The sequence below is a fragment of the Epinephelus lanceolatus genome, chromosome 18, assembly GCF_041903045.1.
Source record: "Epinephelus lanceolatus isolate andai-2023 chromosome 18, ASM4190304v1, whole genome shotgun sequence".
In the NCBI taxonomy this organism is placed as follows: domain Eukaryota; kingdom Metazoa; phylum Chordata; class Actinopteri; order Perciformes; family Serranidae; genus Epinephelus; species Epinephelus lanceolatus.
Window position 1 is genome coordinate 4,966,804 of NC_135751.1, and position 24,164 is coordinate 4,990,967.

General features: G+C 39.6%; 1 protein-coding gene across 1 annotated transcript; it reads left to right on the forward strand.

Annotated features, from left to right (window-relative positions):
- The first annotated feature begins 6,340 nt into the window (after window positions 1-6,340).
- LOC117267737 (transmembrane protein 106A-like) lies at window positions 6,341-24,089 on the forward strand. The gene is made up of 8 exons (XM_078161719.1): window positions 6,341-6,498; window positions 11,651-11,830; window positions 12,671-12,734; window positions 14,485-14,638; window positions 14,824-14,964; window positions 18,764-18,807; window positions 19,583-19,636; window positions 22,586-24,089. Exons 2-8 carry the CDS (start codon window positions 11,653-11,655, stop codon window positions 22,704-22,706), a joined length of 756 nt encoding a protein of 251 aa, XP_078017845.1. The 5' UTR covers window positions 6,341-6,498; window positions 11,651-11,652; the 3' UTR covers window positions 22,707-24,089.
- Window positions 24,090-24,164: the final 75 nt, after the last annotated feature.

Sequence of the window (24,164 nt, forward strand, 5' to 3'; positions counted from 1 at the left end):
GAGGGATTCCTGAGTCATTTTCCTTTGTAGTGGTATGAAGACATAACACTGTCTGCTAAAGGACAAGCATGGTTCTCAATAGGAAGCACAGTCCCAATGAGGACATGGGGTCACCAGCTTTACATACTGTGTAACACTCAGTCCAGTTGCCAGAAGAGCATGTTGGCATTGTACATTTCTGCAAACCACGAATATGTTACATGTGTATGTTTCATATGTATCATATCAATGTTTCTAAAGTAACAGTATATGAGCTGACTTTGTCATCTGGAGGTTGAGGGAATGGTGGATGAAGCGACATCTAGACGAGACACCTGTAAAGTCGCAAACCACTATTGAAGGCCAACAAACTACAATACTGGTTGTGATTTAAGGAGGCATTCCTGTGTTTCCAGCAGCTTTTAATGCACCAAAAATGGGTGTTTAGTAGCAACCCATTGCCATTTTTCCAGCAGGGATAGTGCCACAAAAATCTTTTTCTTTTTACTGAGACATCACTGCTTTTCCAGTAGGGATTGTGCCCCCAAAACTGGGTATTTGAAGCCAAATAATGTTCTTTTCCTTACCATAACCAAGTGGTTTTTGTGCCTAAACCTAATCATGTTACCAGAGAATTGTTGAAATGCAAAGTTCAGACATATTCACTACATAACTTAACTTGGTTTGCAGAAACGTATAGAATGCCAAGGTTTTTGTTCTGGCGACAGAGTTGTAAGACTTAATGTTGCATCTGATTCAAGAAATATTGAAATATTTCTAACTGGATAATAAATCCCTTTTTATTATCCACTATCAGGCCAAAAGTATGTAGACACCCTTGTCTATATACTGTAGTGCGCTTTTGCTCTGGGGCTTAACAGTAGAAAATTGTCCATTAAATCCCAGCCCATATTGCAAGGATAAAACATGCAAAAGAATAACAATTTGAGGTAGCACTCAGTGGCATCATAGACATAACTCCCAGGGGCCCTAACATGGGAAGAAGCCTGGAATTAAAAGTTTGTTTTTATTTTCAGCTTTTAAAATTCATCTTATGAATGTCATATGAAACTAGTTGTATAAACAGTTCATTACAAATTATTCCAATAACCACGAAAGTTGCATAGATGCAGTCGGTATTTTTAGAAAGCCAAAAAAAGGTGATATATTTTTATTCCCAGGGGAAAATCAAAGCATTTACTACCACGCTGAAGAGTTGCTGTGTAGCTTTGTGCACGTCAAATAAATTTAAAAATCCAGAGTTAAAAGGTATTTCTCACCCTGTTACTTACTTTCGCATGTTTAAGTGTTTATGTGATTAATGGAAACAACATTTTTTGACACTGGTCCAGTACTGAGCAGTCAGGCTGCAATGTAAAACACAAGTGCCCGTTTTTGCCACAGACATGCTAAGATTAATGTCTGACAAGATTGTGGAAAGGATCCATACAGAAACAAACCTTTTTGGTGAAGAGAAAGATCCTTTTTGTTTAAAAAGAAACAGTCCCATAATCACTAATCACTATCGCAACACACCAGACATCTAAATATACAGTAATTTTATCTTTGTAACACATGCTTCATTCAAAGTCGATGGAAACAAAATAAAACTCACAGAAACCATCCTAGTTTGTTTTTCTGTTTGTCTGTTTTGATTCGCACAGTTAGATGTGAAAATTTGCTGGCTCTATTCACACTACAGTTACTGTTTATTTACACAGTGTCTGGTGGGTTTGGCGATAGTGATTTTGGGGCTGTTTCTGGATAAACACAAGGGATCTAGTGCTTTATCCAAACAGTATTAAATTGTTTAGCCACTAGAAAAAGTTGAGAGCCTCCAAGGACCTGTAGTTGTTCGGGGTTTACAATTCCCTGCGTGATAACATTATAGCACATTGTCAAAATGTAGGCTAATGGTGTTTAGTATGATAGTGCTGCTCTACTGTCTTGAAACATGTACAGAATTCAGTAAAACAGGATGCTAGTCTATTACATCATAGAGTCATAGGGTACTGACATTAGGGTAAATTTACTCATATTTTGTAAATGTAATAGTGTTCACACCCATGATTCGAGATGAGATGAAACCACTTTAGAATGTAAAAAGAAAAGCTGCAGTGGTGTGAACTGGCTGGCCAGCTCGACTCAAGCCGGCCGATGTCACCTGCAAATCAGCTGGTTAAGTCATTGGCCGCTGGTTTAAGAATGTAAAGCATGTCACCTGTTTCAACAGCCAATCGGCCTGTGGTGGAGTCACCAGTCAAGTCAAAATGACCGCAGATGGCGTGTTCGCTTGCTGCGGCAGGTGCTCCAGTGTCAAACGCTGGGTTGCTGCTGCTGCTCGTTGTTTCTCGCCATTTCATCACGACCACAAATGCAACTGTGGCCAGTATCTCACTATTACTATCTTCATTCATATTTTAAGAAGCTACAACATATAGAGAGCCACAAAATAAGCTTGAAAAGCTGGAAATCAGAACTGAAGTACAGAGAGTTGTTGCATAGATATGATACACTGTCTCATCCAGTTGCATTGTGTGAATCAGCACATGCCAAGTAGTTGCCTGTAGCTGCCTCATCTCGTCATGAATCTTTGTTCTGAACTGGGTTTCATGTGATTTTAAAAACCGCACTTGCCAGCATTTAGCCTACAGGCTGGGGCAGGGGCGAAAATCCCATTTCTTAGTTGGGGGGGACAATAAACAGTAAAATTTTAGAGAATAATTTCGGGGGGGGGGACAAGGAAGAAAAGTTGTAGCCTGTCTGTTATACAGCATTTTTTACCGCAATTTGACGCTTTAATCTTCTCTCTATCTCTCCAACAGGCAGGCATAGGACCTTTCTTAGCACTGGCTGAGTCCACCTGCACATGTCCAGATTTAAAACAAAATGACTGAAATCAAATTAACATGTACACATCGACAACAGTCAGGTGCGTTGTGCTGTCCAAGGTGCTGAGTGTGTCTGGAGCAGAACAGGTCTCTGTCTCCCCGTGCGCAGTAGTGTGAATATTTATGCTATTAAGTAAACGGAGAAAACATGTCTCTCATTGTTTAATAGCAGCAAAACAATAAGGCTTCATTCATCAAAGACAGAAACTCGATCTCTCTCCTTCTCTCCCTCTTTTTTCTCTGGCTCAGGTGTGTGGCTGCAGGAGCAAACCGTTTGGGTTTCTGTTTTTTTTACCGGCAGTGAGATCATAACTTTAAAAAATGTTTGAATGAAAAGTAACCAAAAAAATGTGTAATACTGAATATTTCATTTGTTTACAAGGTATTTTGAATTTTGAAACCTGTTTTATTGACCTGTTCATAATAAATTTTTTTTTTTGGACTTTAAACATTTATCTCAGCATTGCAAGTTATTGATAACAAGAGAGTCAAGACTCAAGCCAGCAGCAGCCACATGTAGAAAAGTGGATATACAGTGAATGTCTATACTTATGAGAAATGGCTTAACAACTAAACATTTCCTGCAATTAAACTGGTAAACTGGTTTATAAACAGTGTGCTGCGCACCTCACAACCGTGCATAATAGTCATGGGTAATGACCGCTCCTCAACGGTTAAACTGCACGTCTTTCATGTTTGTCTCACTGACAGGTGGAGAGCCTACAGACAGGTACCCATTAGCTACGAGCCGCTCCGCCACTGACTGCTCTTGTCCTGTCCTCTCTATCACTAAACTCTGAGCTTAATCATTAGCTTTTAGCTTAGCAGCACTCGTAATTGAGTAGGCTTTTAAACAATGCAGGAGAAATGTTGTAGACAGTTTATATTATCAGCCTGGGCCTGGGGCTTGTTGTAACAGTAAATGGGATGTGTTGTAACTTGTGTAGCCTAAGTTAAACTGTTTCTGTGTGAGTGAACATCTTACCCTGCGATGCGCGATGTGAGCAGCGGTTCCAGCCACTGCTACTGCTGCCAAGCAGCCCCGCCCGTTGGAAAGAGTGTGGGATATACCACTACTAGGAATGGGAGGGGGGGACTAAATCTTTTAAGATTTAAATAGCACATTATTGCGCAATTATAATGAGCACCGCTTACATTGTGCTTTCAATAAATACTACTGCATTGTTCAAAAATTATTAATTGTGTCTCAAATTATTCTAGGGGGGGTACAGCTTTGCTGCAGGAGGGGTCATGTCCCCCCTGTCCCCCCCGGGATTTCCGCCCCTGGGCTGGGGGAAAGGACTGTTTTCCTCCATGCTGACCACGCCCCCCAACTATGATCACACACCGACTGTATCTTTGTTGTTGATTTATTAATTTTGAGAATAGATGTATTGAAAGTGGAGGTGGGGGCAGGGGGGTGCACTTACATTCATGTGCACGGGGTCCCAGTATTTGTGCCACCCCCCATGGGAGCACTGCCATCACCTCACAGTTCATATGCTGTCAAAGGCCAATTAAGACAGAGGGAAAATGCTGAATAACAGCTTAGCTCAGCTTCCAAAAATAGCCAGGATAGGACCGGAACTATGGTTGATTTTCACTTCAAAATAAAAGTGGAATGACATTTGGCAGTGTCATGTTAGCACAGCCAGTGATACTTAACCTGGCTCAGTGAATTTTATTTTGATGTTTTGTTGCTTCACTGCGCCAAAACAGAAAAAAATGCCAATATGTTATTCAGGGCAAAATGAAAAATGAACTGATATCAGCTGGTACCTGCTGCAGAAACAATGCTCCCACTTAGTGTTTGGGGGTTTTGGGGGTGGGAGAGGCATTAAAATAAGAGTTTCAGCAGTGGTGGAAGAAGATTTCAGATCCTTCAGTAAAGTAAAAGTAAAATTCCTGCACTGAAAATTTTACCCAGGTATGTGCCTATAGTAAGGACAACGAAGTCTTGTAACTAAAAGTACTTAATGCAGAGTGAGTGCTTTATATTATTACATATTACATCATTAGATTATTGTTATTCATGCATTTGTATACATAAAATAATAAAAGCAGGATTTCACTGTAGCTGGTTGATGTGGAGTACTTAGTACATTTTCTTTGGGACTGCAACTGATCAATATTTTCAATATGGACTTGATGGATATTCAACTTGCTGACTGTTTTTTCCCATTTATCAATTGATTGTTTGATTTGTAAAAATAGTGAATAGCAGGGCATCGGTGGCTTAGTGGTAGAGCAGCCGCCCCATGTACAAGGCTGTTGCCGCAGCGGCTTGGGTTCGACTCCAGCTTGTGGCCCTTTGCTGCATGTCCCTCTCTCTCTCTCTCTCTCTCTCTCTCTCACCCCCTTTCACACTTGTCTGTCCTATCCATTAAAGGCTAAAAATACCCCAAAAAAATCTTTAAAAAAATAGTGAATAGTTAGAAATGCCACCACAATTACCCAAAGTGATACCTTCACAATGTTTATTTTGTCAAACCACCAGTCCAACCATGAAAATTATCCAGAATATATTAAAAGAATTAAAATAATTAAAGGGAAAAGCAGCAGATCTTCACATTTAAAGCTGGAACCCTGAATTATTTTTACATGAAAAATGAAATGACAAAAAAAAAGTGTTGCCAGTTTATTTTATGTCCCCAGACTAATTGATAAACGGACCAGTCCAATCATTTCAGCTATGTTTTAATGTTGGTTTCATTTAAATATATATATGTATATATATATATATATATATATATATATATATATATATATATATATAAATCATATTTTATAAACTTTGTAACTTGTAAATAAAGCTGCCAAATCATTTTAGTGGGGTAAAAAGTATTTCCCTCTTAAATTGTAACAGAGTAGGTGGGATGTGGCATGAAAAGAAAATAGTCAAAGTGTAGGTACCTCAATATTATATTATATTATATTATATTATATTATATTATATGCATACATCATATGATCTTAATTCCACTACAGAGGAGACTTGATGATCATGAAAATTAGGTGAGGAAAAAAGTGGATGTATCAATATCAGCATTGGTTATTGGCCAAATAACTTGTTATATATTGGCATAACGGCAAAAAATGTAATGCTGTGCATCCCTTATTATATAATATGTAAGTATAATATTTGAATAATATGGGCTACACCAATGAGTTTAGGCAGGATTAAGTGATGTCCCATGGTGATTTAATATAGAATAGTACATGAGATCTTACCAAAACACACTTCTCATCACTAAATATTGGGTGAACTTTCTGAATCAGTATCCTGCAGATACTTTGAAGTAATATCTCAAGACAGATTCTGCTATTTACATTGTAGAGGAAAAGAAAAAAGGAAGATGGATTTTTATCGATGGATTTCCAGATTGACTTTGAAGTGATATGAAAGTTCTTTACTTTGAAAGTCGTGACCGGAAGTCTTTGTGTGTTGTGTGCAATACGCCGCATTTGACTCTGGCTCAGTAGGTCGGAGCTGTGTGACTTTGTGATACTGCCTCCCGCACCACCAAACCTTATCAAACAACAAAAAAAAACATCGTCGATCATCAGCAAGGACCGATCTGAGGACAAGGACGCTGTCCACGTCTTACAATAGCAGCTCAGCGGACAGGTAAGCTGTCAGCACACTGAAATTACACAACTACTGAGAAACATCTGGAGAGAGGCGCGGAAATGAAAGTACGACATGCTGTAGAAAGCAAAGATTTTGGTAGAAAGCTGTTGCGATATGTTCTGTTAACAACAAATGTTACAAATCCCAGTTCAGTGAAGGCTACATGATGTGTGGGGAAGTAGTACCTGTACCAGGCAGGCGCAATTGACAACATACCTGTCCTGTGGGCGCTTTTCCTTCCTATCATGACGAAGGCATGACCCGCCCGCCCCGCTTTGCCTTACCTGCCTCTGATTGGCTTACTCTGATATTGTTACTCGAGACAATCTGAGGCTTTTTGGCCCTTCCTCCAATGGCTCTGTGTGCTTTGACCAAAAAATATCTGGAAGTCAATTACAATTATTTTTAGAATTTTTATTTTTGTTTATTATTGTTAAAGGTTGAATGGGATTCTTACATTTTCCCGTTGTAAAAATGTGCAGCCTACACACTCAGTAAAAACATGTTTTTACATTTCGTTAGCTGAAATGTGTTTCATATGTCAACATTTTTTTCCCAATTTTTCCTAATTTTTTGTGAATCTAGCCTAAATGGCAGGGCTAATTTTGAGTCTCCCTAGCAAGGCTAGTTGCGGATTCCAAATACAAAACTATAAAGTCTTGGAGGAAAATTAAGAATGTAATAGTGCTTTAACAGATTTGTTAACTTTCACCACCAAAGCTGCAATGTTAAAAGTACCAAGTAATCACAAATAGCTCACTGGAGTGTAACAAATTTGTGGTAAAACATATTAATGATTGCTCATTTAAAACTATTAGTAATGATGATAGGCTAAAGAATTATGGCTAATTCAGACTTAATAGACTGTGTTTCCTTTATTATAAGAAACAAATATGTATTGGGATTCCAGACAGATTTAAAAAATAAAGGTTCTTTTGATATTAAACATTGCTGACCCCTGCTCTAATGTGTATATAGACTCTTTACCCTAAACCAGGGTTCAGCAGCCTTAAAAGGTAGCTAGGTAGCGTGACTAATGGTAACAACAATTTTTGAAACTGGACTGGTTCTGTATTGACCGTGGCTGTTGCAGCTGCAAAACAGGCTACAGTGTCACCACTTGGGGCAATTGAGCACTGTCAATTTAAGTTAAACTATTTCTTTTTGCCACTGAAAGTCTCAGATTGTAATTTAAGTGTCTGACAACATTATGGAACAGATCCCTACAGAGACAGACCTTTTAGCAAGAGAGTAAGATCCTATTTGATTGACCAGAAACAGCCCAAAAATCGCTAACGCCTAACCCACCAGACAGCAATTTTAGCGTAGAGCCTGTGTATTTTCACATCCAACTGGGTAAATCAAGGGTTTATTTCAACCAGACCAGAGTTGGTGATTGTTGGAACAGTGAAAAAGACACACCAAGATGGCTTTTATGAGTTTTATTTTGATTCTGTCGACTTTGAATGTAGCGTATTTTACAATGATAAGATTACAGTTTTTTGAAATGGAGTTTGTTTGGTTTGACGATAGCAATTTTGGGGATGTTTCTGGTTAAACAAAAAGGATGTTACTCTTTAACAAAAAGGTCAATTTCTGTAGTGATTCTTTCCATGATGCTGTCATACACTTAGTTTAATATTTTGAGCCTGTTAGTGACCAAAATTAGCACTTTTAGTGGATGTAAATTGAGCATGCACAATTGCCTCAAGTGACTACATTGCAGCCTGTTTCGCTGCTTTCAAAACTTACTGTTCCTATTTGGCACTTACACACAAAAACATGGGAAAATAGGGTCCAGGTTAAAAAAATACAAAAGTTACTCTTTAACCATTTTTGACCAAAAAGCAATCAAAAGAAATTCTTTCTGGAGCCTCTAAATATAGTTGAGCCTTATAATGACCATTACACAGCCTGTTAAGTCTAAATTTACATTTTAAAATTCTTAATAGGTCTAAATGAGCATTCATTAATATGTTTTAACACACGGTGGCTACTCTGCAGTGGACTATTTGTGATTACTTGGTACTTAAACTTTGCAGAATTGGTGGTGAAAGCAAACAAATCTGTCCACACATCACAAAATTATTAATGTCCTCTGAGACATTTCCTGATTTGGATTTTTAATCTATAGCTAACCTAGTGAGGGAGACTCAAGACTAGACACACCTATGAGGTTCTTCAAAATTTAGAGGAAAAGACACCAGACCATAGACTTATGGCACACATTTTAGTTGATGAAATGTTAAAACATTGTTTGAGGATTTTATGGGCCATTTTGCCTTTATTGGATAAGATAATCTAAGTGTGAAAAGGGGGAGAGAGAGAGAGGCGATGACATGGAAGCAAGGGGCCACAGGCTTTAATTGAACCCACGGCCACTGCGGCAAGGACATTGCCTTTGCATATGGGATGCTTGCTCTACCCACAAAGCCACTGGGCACCCATAAGACATTTCTCTTGTTCTATGTATAGGCTACACATTTTTACAATTGGAGAATACAAGAATCACTTGAGGCCTACAACAATGATTAAGAAAATTAAAATGTTAAAAAAAATAACCATATTCTTACCATTTTCATATCTTTTTTTTTCTTTTTGTCCATGCCACAGGATGCCACTGGAGAGTGGTAAAGAGGCGCATGTTGTTCCGGAGCTACAGGTTGCCTACCCCTGCCCTAAACCCTAACCCAGTGGTTCCCAACCATTTTCCTTAAGTGACCCCTTTGTAAACTGATGCCCCCAGACTGAGTGACATATTTTATGAATATTTCTTATTATATTTAACACATAGAGTGCCGAAGTCACGCCCCTTCCGGTAGAGCTCATGGGACCTTAGATCGGAAAAAATATGAATGGCAGTGAATGGGGAGAGCAATATTATCTTTTGTTCCCGTTTGAGTTGCGACATGAAATCTAAATATGTTGTTAATGAATTTAAAAGATAAATTTTAGGCTCAAGAAAGTCATACTTTGTGGTAAAACTGTTGAGATATGAGCTTTTTAATTAGAAGACTCAAGAGTACACAGGAGGAGGTCACGTATGTGACGTCATAGCTTTCGCTCACTTCCTGCAGCTTGGCCTCCCCGCTAAAACAGTGGAATTTCAGCGGGGAGGCCAAGCTGCTTCCTGCAGCTTGGCCTCCCCGCTGAAATTCCACTGTTTTATGATTAATCGATTTATGATTGAAGATGTCTATGTGATATGTGCCAGGTTGCAGTCACTCCAAGCTGCAGGAAGCGAGCGAAAGCTATGACGTCACATACGCGACCGCCTCCTGTGTAGTTTTTCTAATTACGTTTTTTTTTTTCTTCAAAAGCTTATATCTCAACAATTTTACCACAAAGTATGACTTTCTTGACCTTAAAATTTATGTTTTAAATTCAATAACGACATATTTGGATTTCATGTCACAACTCAAACAGGACCAAAAGATAATATTTCTCTCCTCATTCACTGCCATTCATATTTTTTCCGATCTAAATCCCATGAGCTTCACCGGAAGGGGCGTGACTTAGGCACTCTATAACAGTAACAGAACAGAACAACTGATTGACTGTACATTACCCAAAATAGTGAACAAAATACTGCAGGGAGTTTGTGTTAAATGAGCTTTTTGGATGAATTTTGAGTAAAATCTTACATGTGAAGGTTGCATCAGAGATGAGTTTTCCTGACATTTCTTAGAAACTTCTTACATGATTGTCAGTCTGTATGATTTTTCACATCAGCGGCGTATCAAGGGACTATATTCAACTTATCTTGCATTGTAGCATGCATTATGACAACTTAATAAGGTTTATGTACGTTTTTAAATGAAGTGGAGGAGCCTACAAGTGTTTTGTTTAGTTTGTCTCAGAGGTTCCGCGGACTGCGGGCTCCGCTCAACTGTCTTCTGCTGCTGCAAGAGAAGTGTCCTTCTGCTTCTTCTTCTTGTGTAACCTTGTGTGTATTGGCGGTTAATACAGCATTATCGCCACCTAGTGGACTGGAAGCACATTACACCTATAATAGGCTTTTATTGGGAAAAATAGCTCAAATGCGACCCCCAGTGGTAAAATTAGGTATATAATTCGATATACCGGTTCGGTTAGATATTTGGCTTTAAATCAAACCGGTTGGAAAATTTTCAAACTGGCACAAGCCTATAACCATGCGCCGCTTTTGCTTCTTGGCATTCAAGCGAAGACGTGCAAACCACCTCTGCAGGTGCTGCATGTGCAGTAGTCCCAACTGCACCACTTTAACTTTACTATTCATTTTATCTGTGATGTTGCAAACATGGAAACAGAATGGAAACAGCTCATCCCTACAACTCAATCTGGGTGAAAATGTGTGTAAATTAAGTTTTTGGGATAGCGGCCACATTGGAAGCATGCAAATTAGAGAGCATAAATAAGATATAATATTATTTAAAAATAAATCATATATCTGAGTATTCCATTGTGTTTCTAATGCTTAAAAATATGAAACAGACACTGAGTTTGCCAAAAGAGTTTAAAAAAAACTTATTGTAGATGGCTGCCATCTTGGAAATATGCAAATTAGGGGTCCAGATGCATCCAGTCATAAAAATAAGTATTCCAATATGTTTCTCGTGGTCAAAAAACATGTAACACACACCAAGCTTGCATTTGTAGCTCATCTGGTTCAAAAGTTACAGCCAAAACTGTTTTGAAGTCACAGACATATGTGATTTTGCCACCATGGTCATCACCAGAATGCCAATCTGTGATGTCTCGATATCCAGGTGTCTTCTACATAAGTTCCAAATTTAGTGCTTTTATTACAAACTGAATCATTGTCTTGATTTTGCAAGCTATGCCGCCCTACTATCAGTGTTCATTGTTCAGGAGGTTTTTAACATGAGGTGAATTATACACAGTAAATAAAGCAGTTTGGCATCACAAATCTGTGTTTTTCTGACACTTTTGTCACAGAGGGACTGCTTAAGTCATGTGATTATGCACAAAAGAAAGCATATTTATGATATTATATACCATTTCTGCCAAAATATCTCCCCAAATCCTACACATTGGACCTTTAAGCAGAACTAATTAATTTAATTTTTGTCACAAAAATGAATGACTGTGTCCATTTAAGTTTTGTAGTTGAGTAGTAACTGATGTCTTCTTTGTGTCTCTTCAGGTATGGGGGCTGTTCCCAGCAGGTGTGATGGTGTCACTGGGGGGATGGGGTCTCAGTACAGTGTGAGCGACCAGGACAGGGACAACCAGCCTATACTTAAGAAGGATGACAGCAGGAGACACAGCTCTGGAGAGACGGTGCACTGTCCCACATGCCAGGGTACTGGACGTATACCTAGAGGTAACACACACACACACACACACACACACACACACACACACACACTCACACTGTGGCCTGACGAGGCACCATCTTGGGGTCCGACATCTAGTTAAAAGTTAACTATATGGGTAGCACTTAGTTTATGTTACTGTATGAAAATGTATTTTGACATTGTAAATTGTGGTGTGCATTGCATATCTTGGTCACATTTTTTTAATAACCAAATTCAAGGAATGCTTAAACGTTTGCTCATGTTATGGATTTATGTTAAAAATGACTGACTAAATCTTATTATCTGGTTTGTTTGTTTGTTTGTTTTTTCAAATGGCAGCATTGCTTCCAGTCTCAGTATACAGTATTGGTCAGGATCAAGTGTTAACACAAATGTAACAGTGATGCTTTTGAGAACATTGGCTTCCTTTGTTAATAGAACAAAGTAAGATATTGTTATTGTCATGGTTTTTTGTTGACACTAGCACTGAAAAATACCCGACCAGAAGCCTGATTTGGGGTTAGCAAAGTAACTTCAGGGCCAGCCAAAACAGAGGTCAGTCTGGTGGAACAGGTTGCTGAGTTAGCAAACATTGCGACTGCCAGTGGTGGGGATAACATTACAGGGCAAAGTACTGGCTGGTAGTGGCAGAGACCATGGGGGAAAAACAGCATATTTTCACATCTAACATGGTGAATCAGGGGTTAGTTAGCGCCTCACACATATACCCTTAATACCATTTACCCTGGTGAAATTTCAGGAAAGTCTAAATAAAATAGATACCACCCAAACCTACTTCTCACAATATCACATCTGCTCCTACATTACCATCCTTGATATGAATCCATGTTTCATGTGTTTTTCAGGTCAGGAGAGCAAGCTGGTGGCTGTCATCCCCTGTAATGACCAGAGGCTGAGACCCAGACACACGTAAGAACTAAATATTCAGCACTGTGGTAATGCCAGGAAAGCCTGGAATGGACTCACTGTTATGATAGGTAGGGAGGGTGAAAAACAAGATGTCCCACCACAATAAGGTGTAGCTTTAGAGCTATTGCTGTAGTTTCAGTGATAGTAATAACTTTGACATATTCACTAACACCAGTATTGTAACTATAATTGTACAGACAGTGGCAGAAGTAGCAGCCAACCTAGCTGGAATCCAACCTAGTAAAGCACCTGGACCTGATGGATTAAAGGATAGGGTGATTAAATTTTGTAGGTTTCAGCTTACAGTCACTTTTAGGAAATTGCTCCAGTAGGGATGCATGATAATATCGGCACATCATCCGTATCGGCCAATATCGGCTTTAAAATGAACTATTAGAACCGGCCAACATGCTTTCTCTTAATTTGCACAATGAATGAATATTACATGATGAAAGGATGTTTTGCTGCCTTTTGCAGCAGCTGTAGACTGAGAAAAAAATAAGTCAATTCACTGGGCTGACTGCCGGCGACTTGTAATGCTACTCAATGCATGAACTGACAACATGAATCTGTCAACACTCCTTAAATTTCACCATTAGAAGTCTGACCATTCCGTCAGATTTATTGTCTCTCTTGGATGACACTTTTAGTAATGAGTGGATCTTCAAACGTTTAGAAATATATACTAATTTTGACAGGATTCTGTGAACTGCATATATTCTTATCCTCACTTGGAGGAGCATTATTTCTCTGGGCTCTGGCAACACTAAACCCCTGTGCTTGCCTAAGAAAGACTAAATGCACAAACCTGCTATTTTTGGATATCCCATGGAGAGAGACTCTCACTGCAGCCTGTTGTATTTTGTTCGGAAAATGTCAGCATACAGCCCCGTTCTGTGCAGACTTCCATCTTTGTCACCGGTGATAAAGAAATACTGCGAGAGCTGGACAGAGTAGTGAGTGACAACAACCCTGCCCACATTTAAGAGCACTGTTTGCGGTAGAAAAACTAAATGGACCCAGGGTCTTGGTACCATGCCTGAAGGGTTACTTTTGGTTCCAAAAGTACTAAACCAAAAGTGTTTGGTGGAAACACGTTTATGTTTTGGGGATGTCCATCCATCCCATTCTCATGAATGTGAGATCTCAAGAATACCTTGAGGGAATTTCTTTAAATTTGGCACAAATGTCCACTTTGAGTCGAGGATAAACTCATTAGAATTTGGTGGTCAAAGGTCAAGGTCACTGTGACATTGTGTCCGCCTCATTCTCGTGAATGAGATATCTCAAAAAGATTTTGAAGGAATTTCCTTAAACTTTGGCACAAATGTCCACTTTGAGTCAAGAATGAACTGATTATAATTTGGTGGTCAAAGGTCACTGTGACCTTACAAAACATGTTTTTGGCTATAACTCAAGAATTCATATGCTAGTTATGACAACATTTCACACAATTATGCATTTTATATCCAAAAGGTCAAAGGTCAACCTCGCTGTGACATCATAATATTCTGCAAAAACACTTTTCTGGCCATAACTTAATGTCTCAGGAAAAGAAGGGGAGACATTTAGTCAATTACTGAGTTGGTGACACTAATCTTGGGTGTCAATCTTGAAACTGTGCTGATTTTATGGATCTTCTTTGCTACCAACGGTAATATGTTCCTGAAGACTCCATGTTTTTACAGACATGAATGTAAACTGTAACTGCGGTGAGATGGGTTCACAGAGGTGTTTCCTTTTCTATCAGGAAGCTGTACGTTGCTGTGTCTGTTGGTGTGTGCCTCCTGGTCAGCGCCTTGGTTTTGTTCTTCCTGTTTCCTCGCTCTGTCCTCCTGTCTCCAGTAGCTGTCAAGTCATCCTTTGTTTACTTCACTGAAGATGACGTCCAAATTAACATCACGGTGGGTAGAGAGAGAGTGAAAGAGAAGAGTGAAGGGTGTAATGGATGAAGAAAGAAAAGTGAATGGTGTGGATGGAAGGACTGATGGATGGGATTTATTTTGTTATTTCTCATAATAATGCAATTTACTCTCATTGTAGGGCGGTGTATTATGTGTTATTAAATGATAACTGTGTTTTCTTGTAGAATGTCCTAAACATCACCAACAACAACTTTGCCGTGGTGCAGGCCTACAATCTGACAGTGCAGGCCCTGAACTTCGACATGGTGGTGGGAACAGTTTCTATTAAGAACGTCACCTCTGTCCAACCTCTGTCTGTCATAATGGTGAGACATCCCATCCTCACAGGAACAGAAGGGGATACAGTGTACTGTATCTTAGCGAAAAGGATGATTAAGAATAGTTTCAGTTGTTAATATCAGTTATACAAAAACTGTAAAATGAGCATGGAAATGGTGGGAGAAAGTGAAAACTCTCTTTCCTCATTACCACCACTTAGGTGCCCTTGAGCAAGGCACTTAATCTCCAACTACTCCAATGAAGCTGCTCAGTTGCCATCAGACCAGACTGGTTTTAGTGGGCAGATTCCAGGTGTGAACATACAACTGATCTGTATAAATGTGGAAAGGGAACTCCTAAAAAACAGAGCCTGGCTTTCAGCGAAGTCTCCAAGATTAACTTAAGGATAAGACACCAAATCGGATTAATCCATGGCTGGAAATAGTATTTTTCGAAAAATGAAACTCTATTGACATGCACTGTTTTTAAAAACAGGATCGTCAGCAGGAACCAAATGGCTTAAAGGCTGAGAGCCACACACAGGGTCCAGAACTCAGGAAGTATTTAAAGACTGAGGTGAAAAACCTCTGGTCAATGTTCACATACCAAAAATAAACTTAATGAGCATCTGTTGTCCTTCCTTGAATACATCAGTGTTTCCCATAGATTGATTTATTTGTGGCGGCTTACCACAATATCAATACTGACGGCTGCTCAGCCCCTCGTTGCCCCGCTCTGTTCATCAGACCACAAATGAGACAAGAATTAGCTAGCTGGTGTACCCAGCAAACCCTCCGCTAGGAGATTAGTTTGCTGGGAGGAAAGGAGTACACAGATCTAATGAAAGACCTTCAGTTGGCAGCTGTAGCAGCTTGAATTCAGCCAGCAGGCTGTTTGTCTGTGGCAACGCTGGCTCTAACCTGTGTAACAGCAGCAACAGAAAGTTTGCTGATTTGGTGGGGAGTTGGGGCCGGGATCATATTCTTGCTGCTGGGGTTTGAGCAGGCTGAATTGGAGTTGCTATTGTCGCTAACTAAAGGTTCGATGATTTTGTTTTGTTTTGTTTTGGTTTTTTAATGCCTCCGTGCCAGCAAAAGCTGTTATGTTATTGGGTTGCCCCATTCTTGTGAACACCATATTTTTATTTCATTTAACCTTTATTTACCTTGAGGGAATTTCCCAAATTTGGCACAAATGTTCGCTTGAAGCTATGAACTGATCAGATTTTGGTGTTTAAAGGTAAAGGTCACTGTGAGCTCACAACCTTCTCATTTTCGTGAATGTGACATCTCAGAAACACCTAGAAGGAATTTATATTTGGCACAAACATCTGCTTGAACTTAAGGGTGAACTGATTACAGTTTGGAGGTTGAAGGTTACTGTGACCTCAAAACATGTTTTTGGTTATAATTCAAGAACAAGTACACAGGTCAAAGCAGTTTAAATTGGGCACCTTGAATGAGATTTGCCAATGGGTTGCATAGAAAGGAATCATGATCTATCAGCTGACTCCCCTTCATCAATCAGCTTGAGATCAGCTGATGTAGCTGGGATGTGAGCTGAGCTTGACATTGGGTGTTTCTCAAAGTCAAGGATACCTCCCAGTTAAGGATGTTGGCACTCTCTGATGTTTTTGTACAATTTGTACAAACAAATGTAGCAGTATTTTCAGAGTCTCGTGACTTTTAGGGAGAATATATTTCTGGATCATATTTAAGAGTAAGTGGAGTAATGAGGTAAAGAAAGCAGCTGAAAAATAGTTCTCAATTCAATTCAATCAATTCAATCAATTTTATTTATAAAGCCCAATATCACAAATCACAACTTGCCTCACAGGGCTTTACAGTATACCAATCAATCAATCAATCAATTTTATTTATAAAGCCCAATATCACAAATCACAATTTGCCTCACAGGGCTTTACAGCATACGACATCCCTCTGTCCTTATGACCCTCGCAGCGGATAAGGAAAAACTCCCCAAAAAACCCCTTTAACGGGGAAAAAAACGGTAGAAACCTCAGGAAGAGCAACTGAGGAGGGATCCCTCTTCCAGGACAGACAGACGTGCAATCGATGTCGTACAGAACAGATCAGCATAATAAATTAACAGTAATCCGCATGACACAATGAGACAGAGACAGAGAGAGAGACAGAGAGAGAGATGCAGGTAATGACAGTAGCTTACAACAACATTATTGAAAGTAATAATATTATAGTTATAGTTCTGGCTACTGTGGTACAATATGTTGAAAGTATGTATTAATATCTGGAAGTATACATGTGTGACAATAGTCATATGTGTATAATAACAGTAGAAGTATGACTAATGACTAATGATGGCAGCAGCAGCAGGAGGCATCTGGCAGGACCACGGCAGCAGCACAACCACACACGTCACGCTATTCAGGCACCGCTGCGATATGAGTTAATCTGAGAGACAGTGGAGCACAAAGGCTCCGGAGAAGAAGCCGAGTTAGTGACATCCAGAATGCGACATCCCTCTATCCTTATGACCCTCGCAGTGGATAAGGAAAAACTCCCCAAAAAAAACCCTTTAACGGGGAAAAAAAACGGTAGAAACCTCAGGAAGAGCAACTGAGGAGGGATCCCTCTTCCAGGACAGACAGACGTGCAATAAATGTCGTACAGAACAGATCAGTATAATAAATTAACAGTAATCCGCATACATTCTAAATTATCATTAACAGTATATACACAGACTCACACACAGAATCACTTCAAAGTGATCCACATTTTATGTGTGTGTCACCACACACTCCACTGTAGTAATATGAACAGATCTGATCTGATGACACAGCTGACTGCGCCATTTCACATTATACTGCCGGGTAATCCTAATGTTTTTACTGTGGCTGTTCTCGCAGTGATTTCCCCAAAAGACACACCAATTGACACCAAAAGAATTAGAGCAATTATCATGTCATTATCACATGAACAGTCGAAGGAGGAGGGAAGGTGGACACAGCACTCAATCTCTGCTGTAAATTATTCATTTATAAACATTTATGTTTTATCTAAATCAACGTTATTTTGAAAATCTTATTCTTCAGCAATGGACACATTGGAAAGAGGTTTCTGTATGATAAAAACTCCTAGAGCCATTAATCCAGATAAAAGACATATTTGTCTAAATCCTGCCAAGCTCTGCTGGTGCAGGTTTCATTGCAGAGGCCCCGCCTCACTTCCAGTAAATCCTGTGCAAAGCATTCTGGGGATTTTATACCTGCGGAGGATCCACACCAACGGCGCCAGAAGCGGGGGGGCAGGCGCGCAGGATTCATTTCAGAAGTGAGGGGGGCCAAAAAGTGCTGTGCATCTGCGGCTTGTCACCGTGTGGGCGTGGCTACCTGTGTAATGTCCAGTTAATAATAGGGACTAGTTACAGGTGCGTAGTGATCAGGGATTAAAGTACAGCCTGAGTTGAGTGTGAGCTTGCGCAACAGCGGCAACTTATTAACTGGACATTACACAGGTAGCCACACCCACACGGTGACAAGCCCCAGATGCACAGCACTTTTTGGCCCCCCCACTTCTGAAACGAATCCGGCGCGCCTGATCCACACATGCATCCTTGGAACTTCTCTGAAAGAAGGACTCAGTCCTTCGTGAAACTCGGAAGGATCCTTGACATTGGAACAGTCCTTCGGCGGGGGTCAATGATGTAGCATCCTTCAAATTCGGCCATTTGAGGATCCTGCCTTGACATTGAGAAACACCCATTGTGTCCTGCCTAAACTATTCTTATGCTCAATTAAAATGCAACTTTTGTGCAGTTTGAATAGTTTTGTCAATGATCTTCTTCTGCCTCTTGACTTCCTTCCAGTATTCCTTTGTGATCCCCATCAAACTGACAGACCCTGATCTGAGGTGAGCTGCCAGTCTTACTGTAACTTTCTAATAGCACAATTCTGTCAGTTATTAACAGCTCTTGAAATGGTAGCAAATTGCAGTTTTGTTGTTCCAACTCTAAAATGTAGCATTCACAAAAATGCTGTGTTTTTACCTCTGATAAACTCCATGGGAGGTGATAAATTGGTCACGGTGTTGGCAGTTAACTTTGTTTTTATCAAAGCATAGATAATCACTCAGCCTGTCCACCGAAGGTATATTTGCTCTGAAAGTACAAGTGAGTTTAGAAGAGATTATTTTTCTTCATTTCAAAGTAAAAAAAAACAAACTAAATTCATTGTTGATTTATTCATTAAGACTCAGTGTGCTCTAACAGTTAAAGACAGGACTCCTAGCTGTGCTCAAGCTAAAGAAGTGTGCAAATTATCATTCAGATTAAAAAAGTTGTAAAACATCAAAGAAAAGGTTTGCATTTAAATAGTGGTGGTCATCCAACTGTATTCCAGAGCTTCTCAGCTCTGTGCACACTATGGGATAGAGCTGTTGGTTTTGAATTACACGTGTATGCTGCACACTGGTAGAACCTGTTACATTAGCTAACCTGATAGCAGTTAGCTTTGTCCTCCAGAGATATGATATGTTCCTGTTTCAGCTTACTGTCTGTTTGTGATTATCATCTGCTTCATCAGTTCAAAACATGGATTATCAATATTGCCATTATTATAAATCCTGTACATTGTACATTTTTGGCACTACCACTCACGAGCTGTTTTTACCACTCTTTTCCCTGCAGTAACTACTGCAGGAAAGCTTCTCTGCCTGTCCACATTCTGTATCTGCATCTACAGTAAGTATCATATTATGTTCAGTCATGTGTCAGGGCACCAACATACAACAAAGACAAGTTAAAAGTCAGGAGAATACTGAATGGTTGGAGCGCTTGCTAATATGGTTTGAGATGCTAAAATGTTTCTCTGTAATATTTTTAGCTGCAACTCACAAGTTGCTTGATCAGTGGGTTGATCGATCGACAAAAATTTCCTCAGCCTTTTGCTGCCACAGTTTTTGCCCTTGGAGGATTAAATTTGGGATGGAAGTTACAGCTTTCGAGAATTTGCGCTTGTTTTACTCTGAATGTGATTTTTAGGGACCTAAAAACTATTATGACAATCAAAACTATCTGAAACCATGTTTCCACTTCTGTTTACGTCTCTTATTCAGTATCATTCTTAGGATGGTTTCACTAATGTCAATGCTGAGACTCATGCCAGAGAGCAGAGGAAAATCCATTTACAGTATGTGTGTTGACTTCTGCCCCAGTTTGTGCTGTGAAGCCAATGCTCATGTGACTCTTGGCGAACAGATTAAACAATCCTCCACAGTGCTACAGTTACACATCTCAGACTGGGAAAGAAAAACAACACTGTGTTTGCCTTTATTTGACAACAGCTCAAAGATCAACTGTGTTAACTCCATGCAGCATCCAACAGTGAGAGAAGTGTTGTAGATTTTACTCTTTGACATCAAAAGATGAATATGAGACAAGAGATCAACATTTCAGCTTTTATTTCCAGGTATTTACATCTGGATCTGATACACAACTTAGAAGATAGCATTATTTGTAATGGAACACAAAATTTTTAGGTGAGCAAAAGTATTGGAACATATAAACTTAAAATAGATTAAAGTGAATGAGACTAAATATTTAGTTGCAAATCCTTTGCTTTCAATAACTGCATCAAGCCTGTGACCCACTGACATCACCAAACTTTTGCATTCTTCTTTTGTGATGCTTTTCCAGGCTTTCACCGCAGCCTCTTTCAGTTGTTGTTTGCTTTGGGGAGTTACTCCCTTCAGTCTCCTCTTCAGCAGGTAAAATGCATGCTCTATTGGGTTTAAGTCTGGAGACTGACTTGGCCAGTCTAAAACCTTCCACTTCTTGCCCCTGATGAACTCCTTTGTTGTTTTGGCAGTGTGTTTTGGGTTGTTGTCTTGCTGCATGATGAAGGATCTCCCAATCAGTTTGGTTGCATCTTTCTTTAAATTAGCAGACAAAATGTTTCTGTAGACTTCTGAGTTCATTTTGCTGCTGCCATCATGTGTTACATCATCAATGAAGATGAAAGAGCCCGTCCCAGAAGAAGCCATGCAAGCCCAAGCCATGACATTACCTCCACCGTGTTTCACAGATGAGCTTGTATGTTTGGGATCATGAGCAGATCCTTTCTTTCTCCAAACTTTCGCCTTTCTATCACTTTGGAAAAAGTTAATCTTTGTCTCATCAGTCCATAAAACTTTTTCCCAGAATTTTTGAGGCTCATCTCTGTACCTTTTGGCAAATTCCAGCCTGGCCTTTCTATTCTTCTTGCTAATGAGTGGTTTGCATCTTCTGGTGTAGCCTCTGTACTTTTGTTCATGAAGTTTTGTGCGAACAGTAGATTGTGATACCTTCACTCCTGCCCTCTGGAGGTTGTTGCTGATGTCACTAACAGTTGTTTTAGGGTCTTTCTTTACAGCTCTTACAATGTTTCTGTCATCAACTGCTGATGTTTTCCTTGGTCTACCTGTTCGACATCTGTTGCTTAGTACACCAGTGGTTTCTTTCTTCTTCAGGACATTCCAAATGGTTGTACTGGCTATGGCCAATGTTTGTGCAATGGCTCTGATTAATTGTCCATCTTCTCTCAGATTCACAATTGCTTCTTTTCCCCCATAGACAGCTCTCTGGTTTTCATGTTGGTTCCACCTCTAAATGCAGTCTGCACAGGCAAAACCTATTGTACCCAATCTGAAACTGAGCTCAGACATTCAGTGCTATTTATTGTTTGAATAATCAATGTAAGTGGGAGACACCTGGGCAACAAAACACACCTGTCAGTCACATGTTCCAATACTTTTGCTCTCATGAAAAATGGGTGGGTTCAAACAAAAGGTGCTATCTTCTAAGTTGTGTATCAGATCCAGATGTAAATACCTGGAAATAAAAGCTGAAATGTTGATCTCGTGTCCCATATTCATCTTTTGATGTCAAACCCAAATATTTTCAGTCTACAACAAAAATAAAGGAATTGGCCTCACTGTTCCAATACTTTTGGAGGGCACTGTATGAGCTGAGGTGGAGGGGAATGTGGATGGCGATATCACTAGGTGAGATGCAAACCAAGCTGCAGACCACTGTTGGAGACCAACAAACAGCAATACCGGTTGTGTTTTAGCGAGTCATTACTGTTTTACAGCTGCTTTTTAGGCATCAAATGTGGGCTGTTTTAATGCCACAAAAAGATTTTGTTTTTTACTGAGACATTGCTCTATTTCCTGCTGGGATAATGCCGCCACAAAAAGTGAGTATTTAAGGCCAAAACATGATCTGTTCGTAACAGGGTTTATGCCAGACTTCTTTTTTACAGCCAATACCGCTGTTAAAACTCCAGAATTCCGGCCATATCACCTACTGCACATGTGTTTAGAATAGCATATAAAAAGCCATATCAAATTAAATACCTTGAAAAGATGCTAGGCTAAATGAGTGTTCTACATTGTAAATAACAGGGGCGATTTCTGATGTGCGTTATTCGCTGCTGGTGTGTTTTGGTCTTACATGGATTGTTGGTTTTGGTCTGTAAGGAAAAATATAGCAAATGGCCAGTCTTACCATCTACAGGTTATTTTTTGAATTTAAAATCAAGTCCAACATGTTAAAACGTCAGGATTTTAAAAACTGCTAATTTGTGCTCCCGCTGTTTTCAGGTGGTTGTCAGTATGAATATAATTGTGCTGATTTGTCCTTTTACTTCAGGATGTCTATGACAGTGTACTACCTGGCCCACTATGAGCAGCTCTCCCTGGAGACATATGAGTACATCGACTGTGGAGCAAACAGCACCATACCACACAGTATGCAGCCCCCACCCACCTGATGGATGGACTGTGGATGGAAGGACACACAGACGAACTGATGAACAGAAACTGTGGACATGTGGACTTTTTGTGAGGTGCAATTTTTTTTCTCCCATGAACTGTGTCATTGAAATGTTGGATATTTATAATGTGATGTCGGGATGCCTTAACACTCATTCTAGATGGATGGATGATGAGAAGCCCAGCTGAGAAGACAAGATGAATCATGGAGGAAACCCAGAAAAAAAGACACTGAGTGGATGTTGATAAGAGGCCAACGGCAGCACTAAAGCAGTGAGCATACTGTTACAGTATGAAAACTGGTGCAGAAATGCCACCTGAGGACTTGAATATATTTTGATCTCAGTTCAGAGCTGTTGTTATTGAAAGTAATCACACATGTGAAAATGGTGTGATAGTTTGTGTTGCTTCAAATATGATCTCTGTCTGAAAATCACTATTCAGTAACTTTCAGTGCATCTAATATTACTCAACTACTGTTTGTTTTTGTAATTTGTTATACCTCTGCACTGGTGACAGCCGTGGCCGAGGGCATTATGTTCTCGAGATGTCCGGCCATACGTCCATACTTATGTCCGTCCTCTTCTCGTGAATGCGATATTTCAAAACATCACTGAGGGAGTTTCTTCAAATTTGGCACAAATGTCCACTTGGACTCAACAATGAACTGATTAGATTTGGAGGGTCAAAGGACACTCTGACCTTGCGTCGGTCCCATTCTCATGAATGAGATATCTCAAGTACGCCTTGAGGGAATTTCCTGAAAGTTGTCACAAACATCCACTTAGATTTAAGGATCAACTGATTAGATTTTGGGGGTCAAAAGGTCAAGGTTACTGTGACCTCACAAAAGAGGTTTTTGTCCGTAACTCCAGAATTCATATACTAATAATGACAAAATTTCACACAAATGTCTGAGGAGAAAGGAGAAAGTGATGACATTTTATATCTAAAAGGTTAAAGGTCAATATCACTGTGACATCATGATGTTCTGTAAAAACACTGTTCTGGCCATTATTCATTTCCATATATCAGGAACAGAAGGGGAGACGTGGTCAGATACGGGGGGGGGGGGGGGGGGGGGGGGATTCTAGTTTCATGAGCTGAAAAAGTAGGTTACAGTATATTTGTTGTAATACAAGTACGTAAGTTAAGTTAGTGAAAACTGCACCACAGTTTTGTCAGACTGGTGCAGCCATGTTGAAAATACAAACAAATGAAATCATGGGATAAGTTGTTTTATTCTGCCTTCACCTAGAAGCAGTACGTAGCATTATTTTTATTATTTATTTGACATCTTAAAAGGTCAAACATACATTACACCAAACACGTATTAAATTAAAATGCCTTGGATAACACAATAAAGTTAAATGAATACCTAATTTCTGTTGTGGTCCTTTAATACTCAAGACCAAGACATAGTTGACATACAGTAGGTACACTATAGAAAATCAAAT

What these genes read in the sequence shown, in the direction of transcription:
- LOC117267737 (XM_078161719.1), top strand. Translation starts at nt 11,653, where the DNA reads ATGGGGGCTGTTCCCAGCAGGTGTGATGGTGTCACTGGGGGGATGGGG. An exon ending in ACGTCCAAATTAACATCACG is followed by an intron (nt 14,639 to 14,823) that starts GTGGGTAGAGAG and finishes GTTTTCTTGTAG; the next exon opens with AATGTCCTAAACATCACCAA. An exon ending in ATTCTGTATCTGCATCTACA is followed by an intron (nt 19,637 to 22,585) that starts GTAAGTATCATA and finishes CTTTTACTTCAG; the next exon opens with GATGTCTATGACAGTGTACT.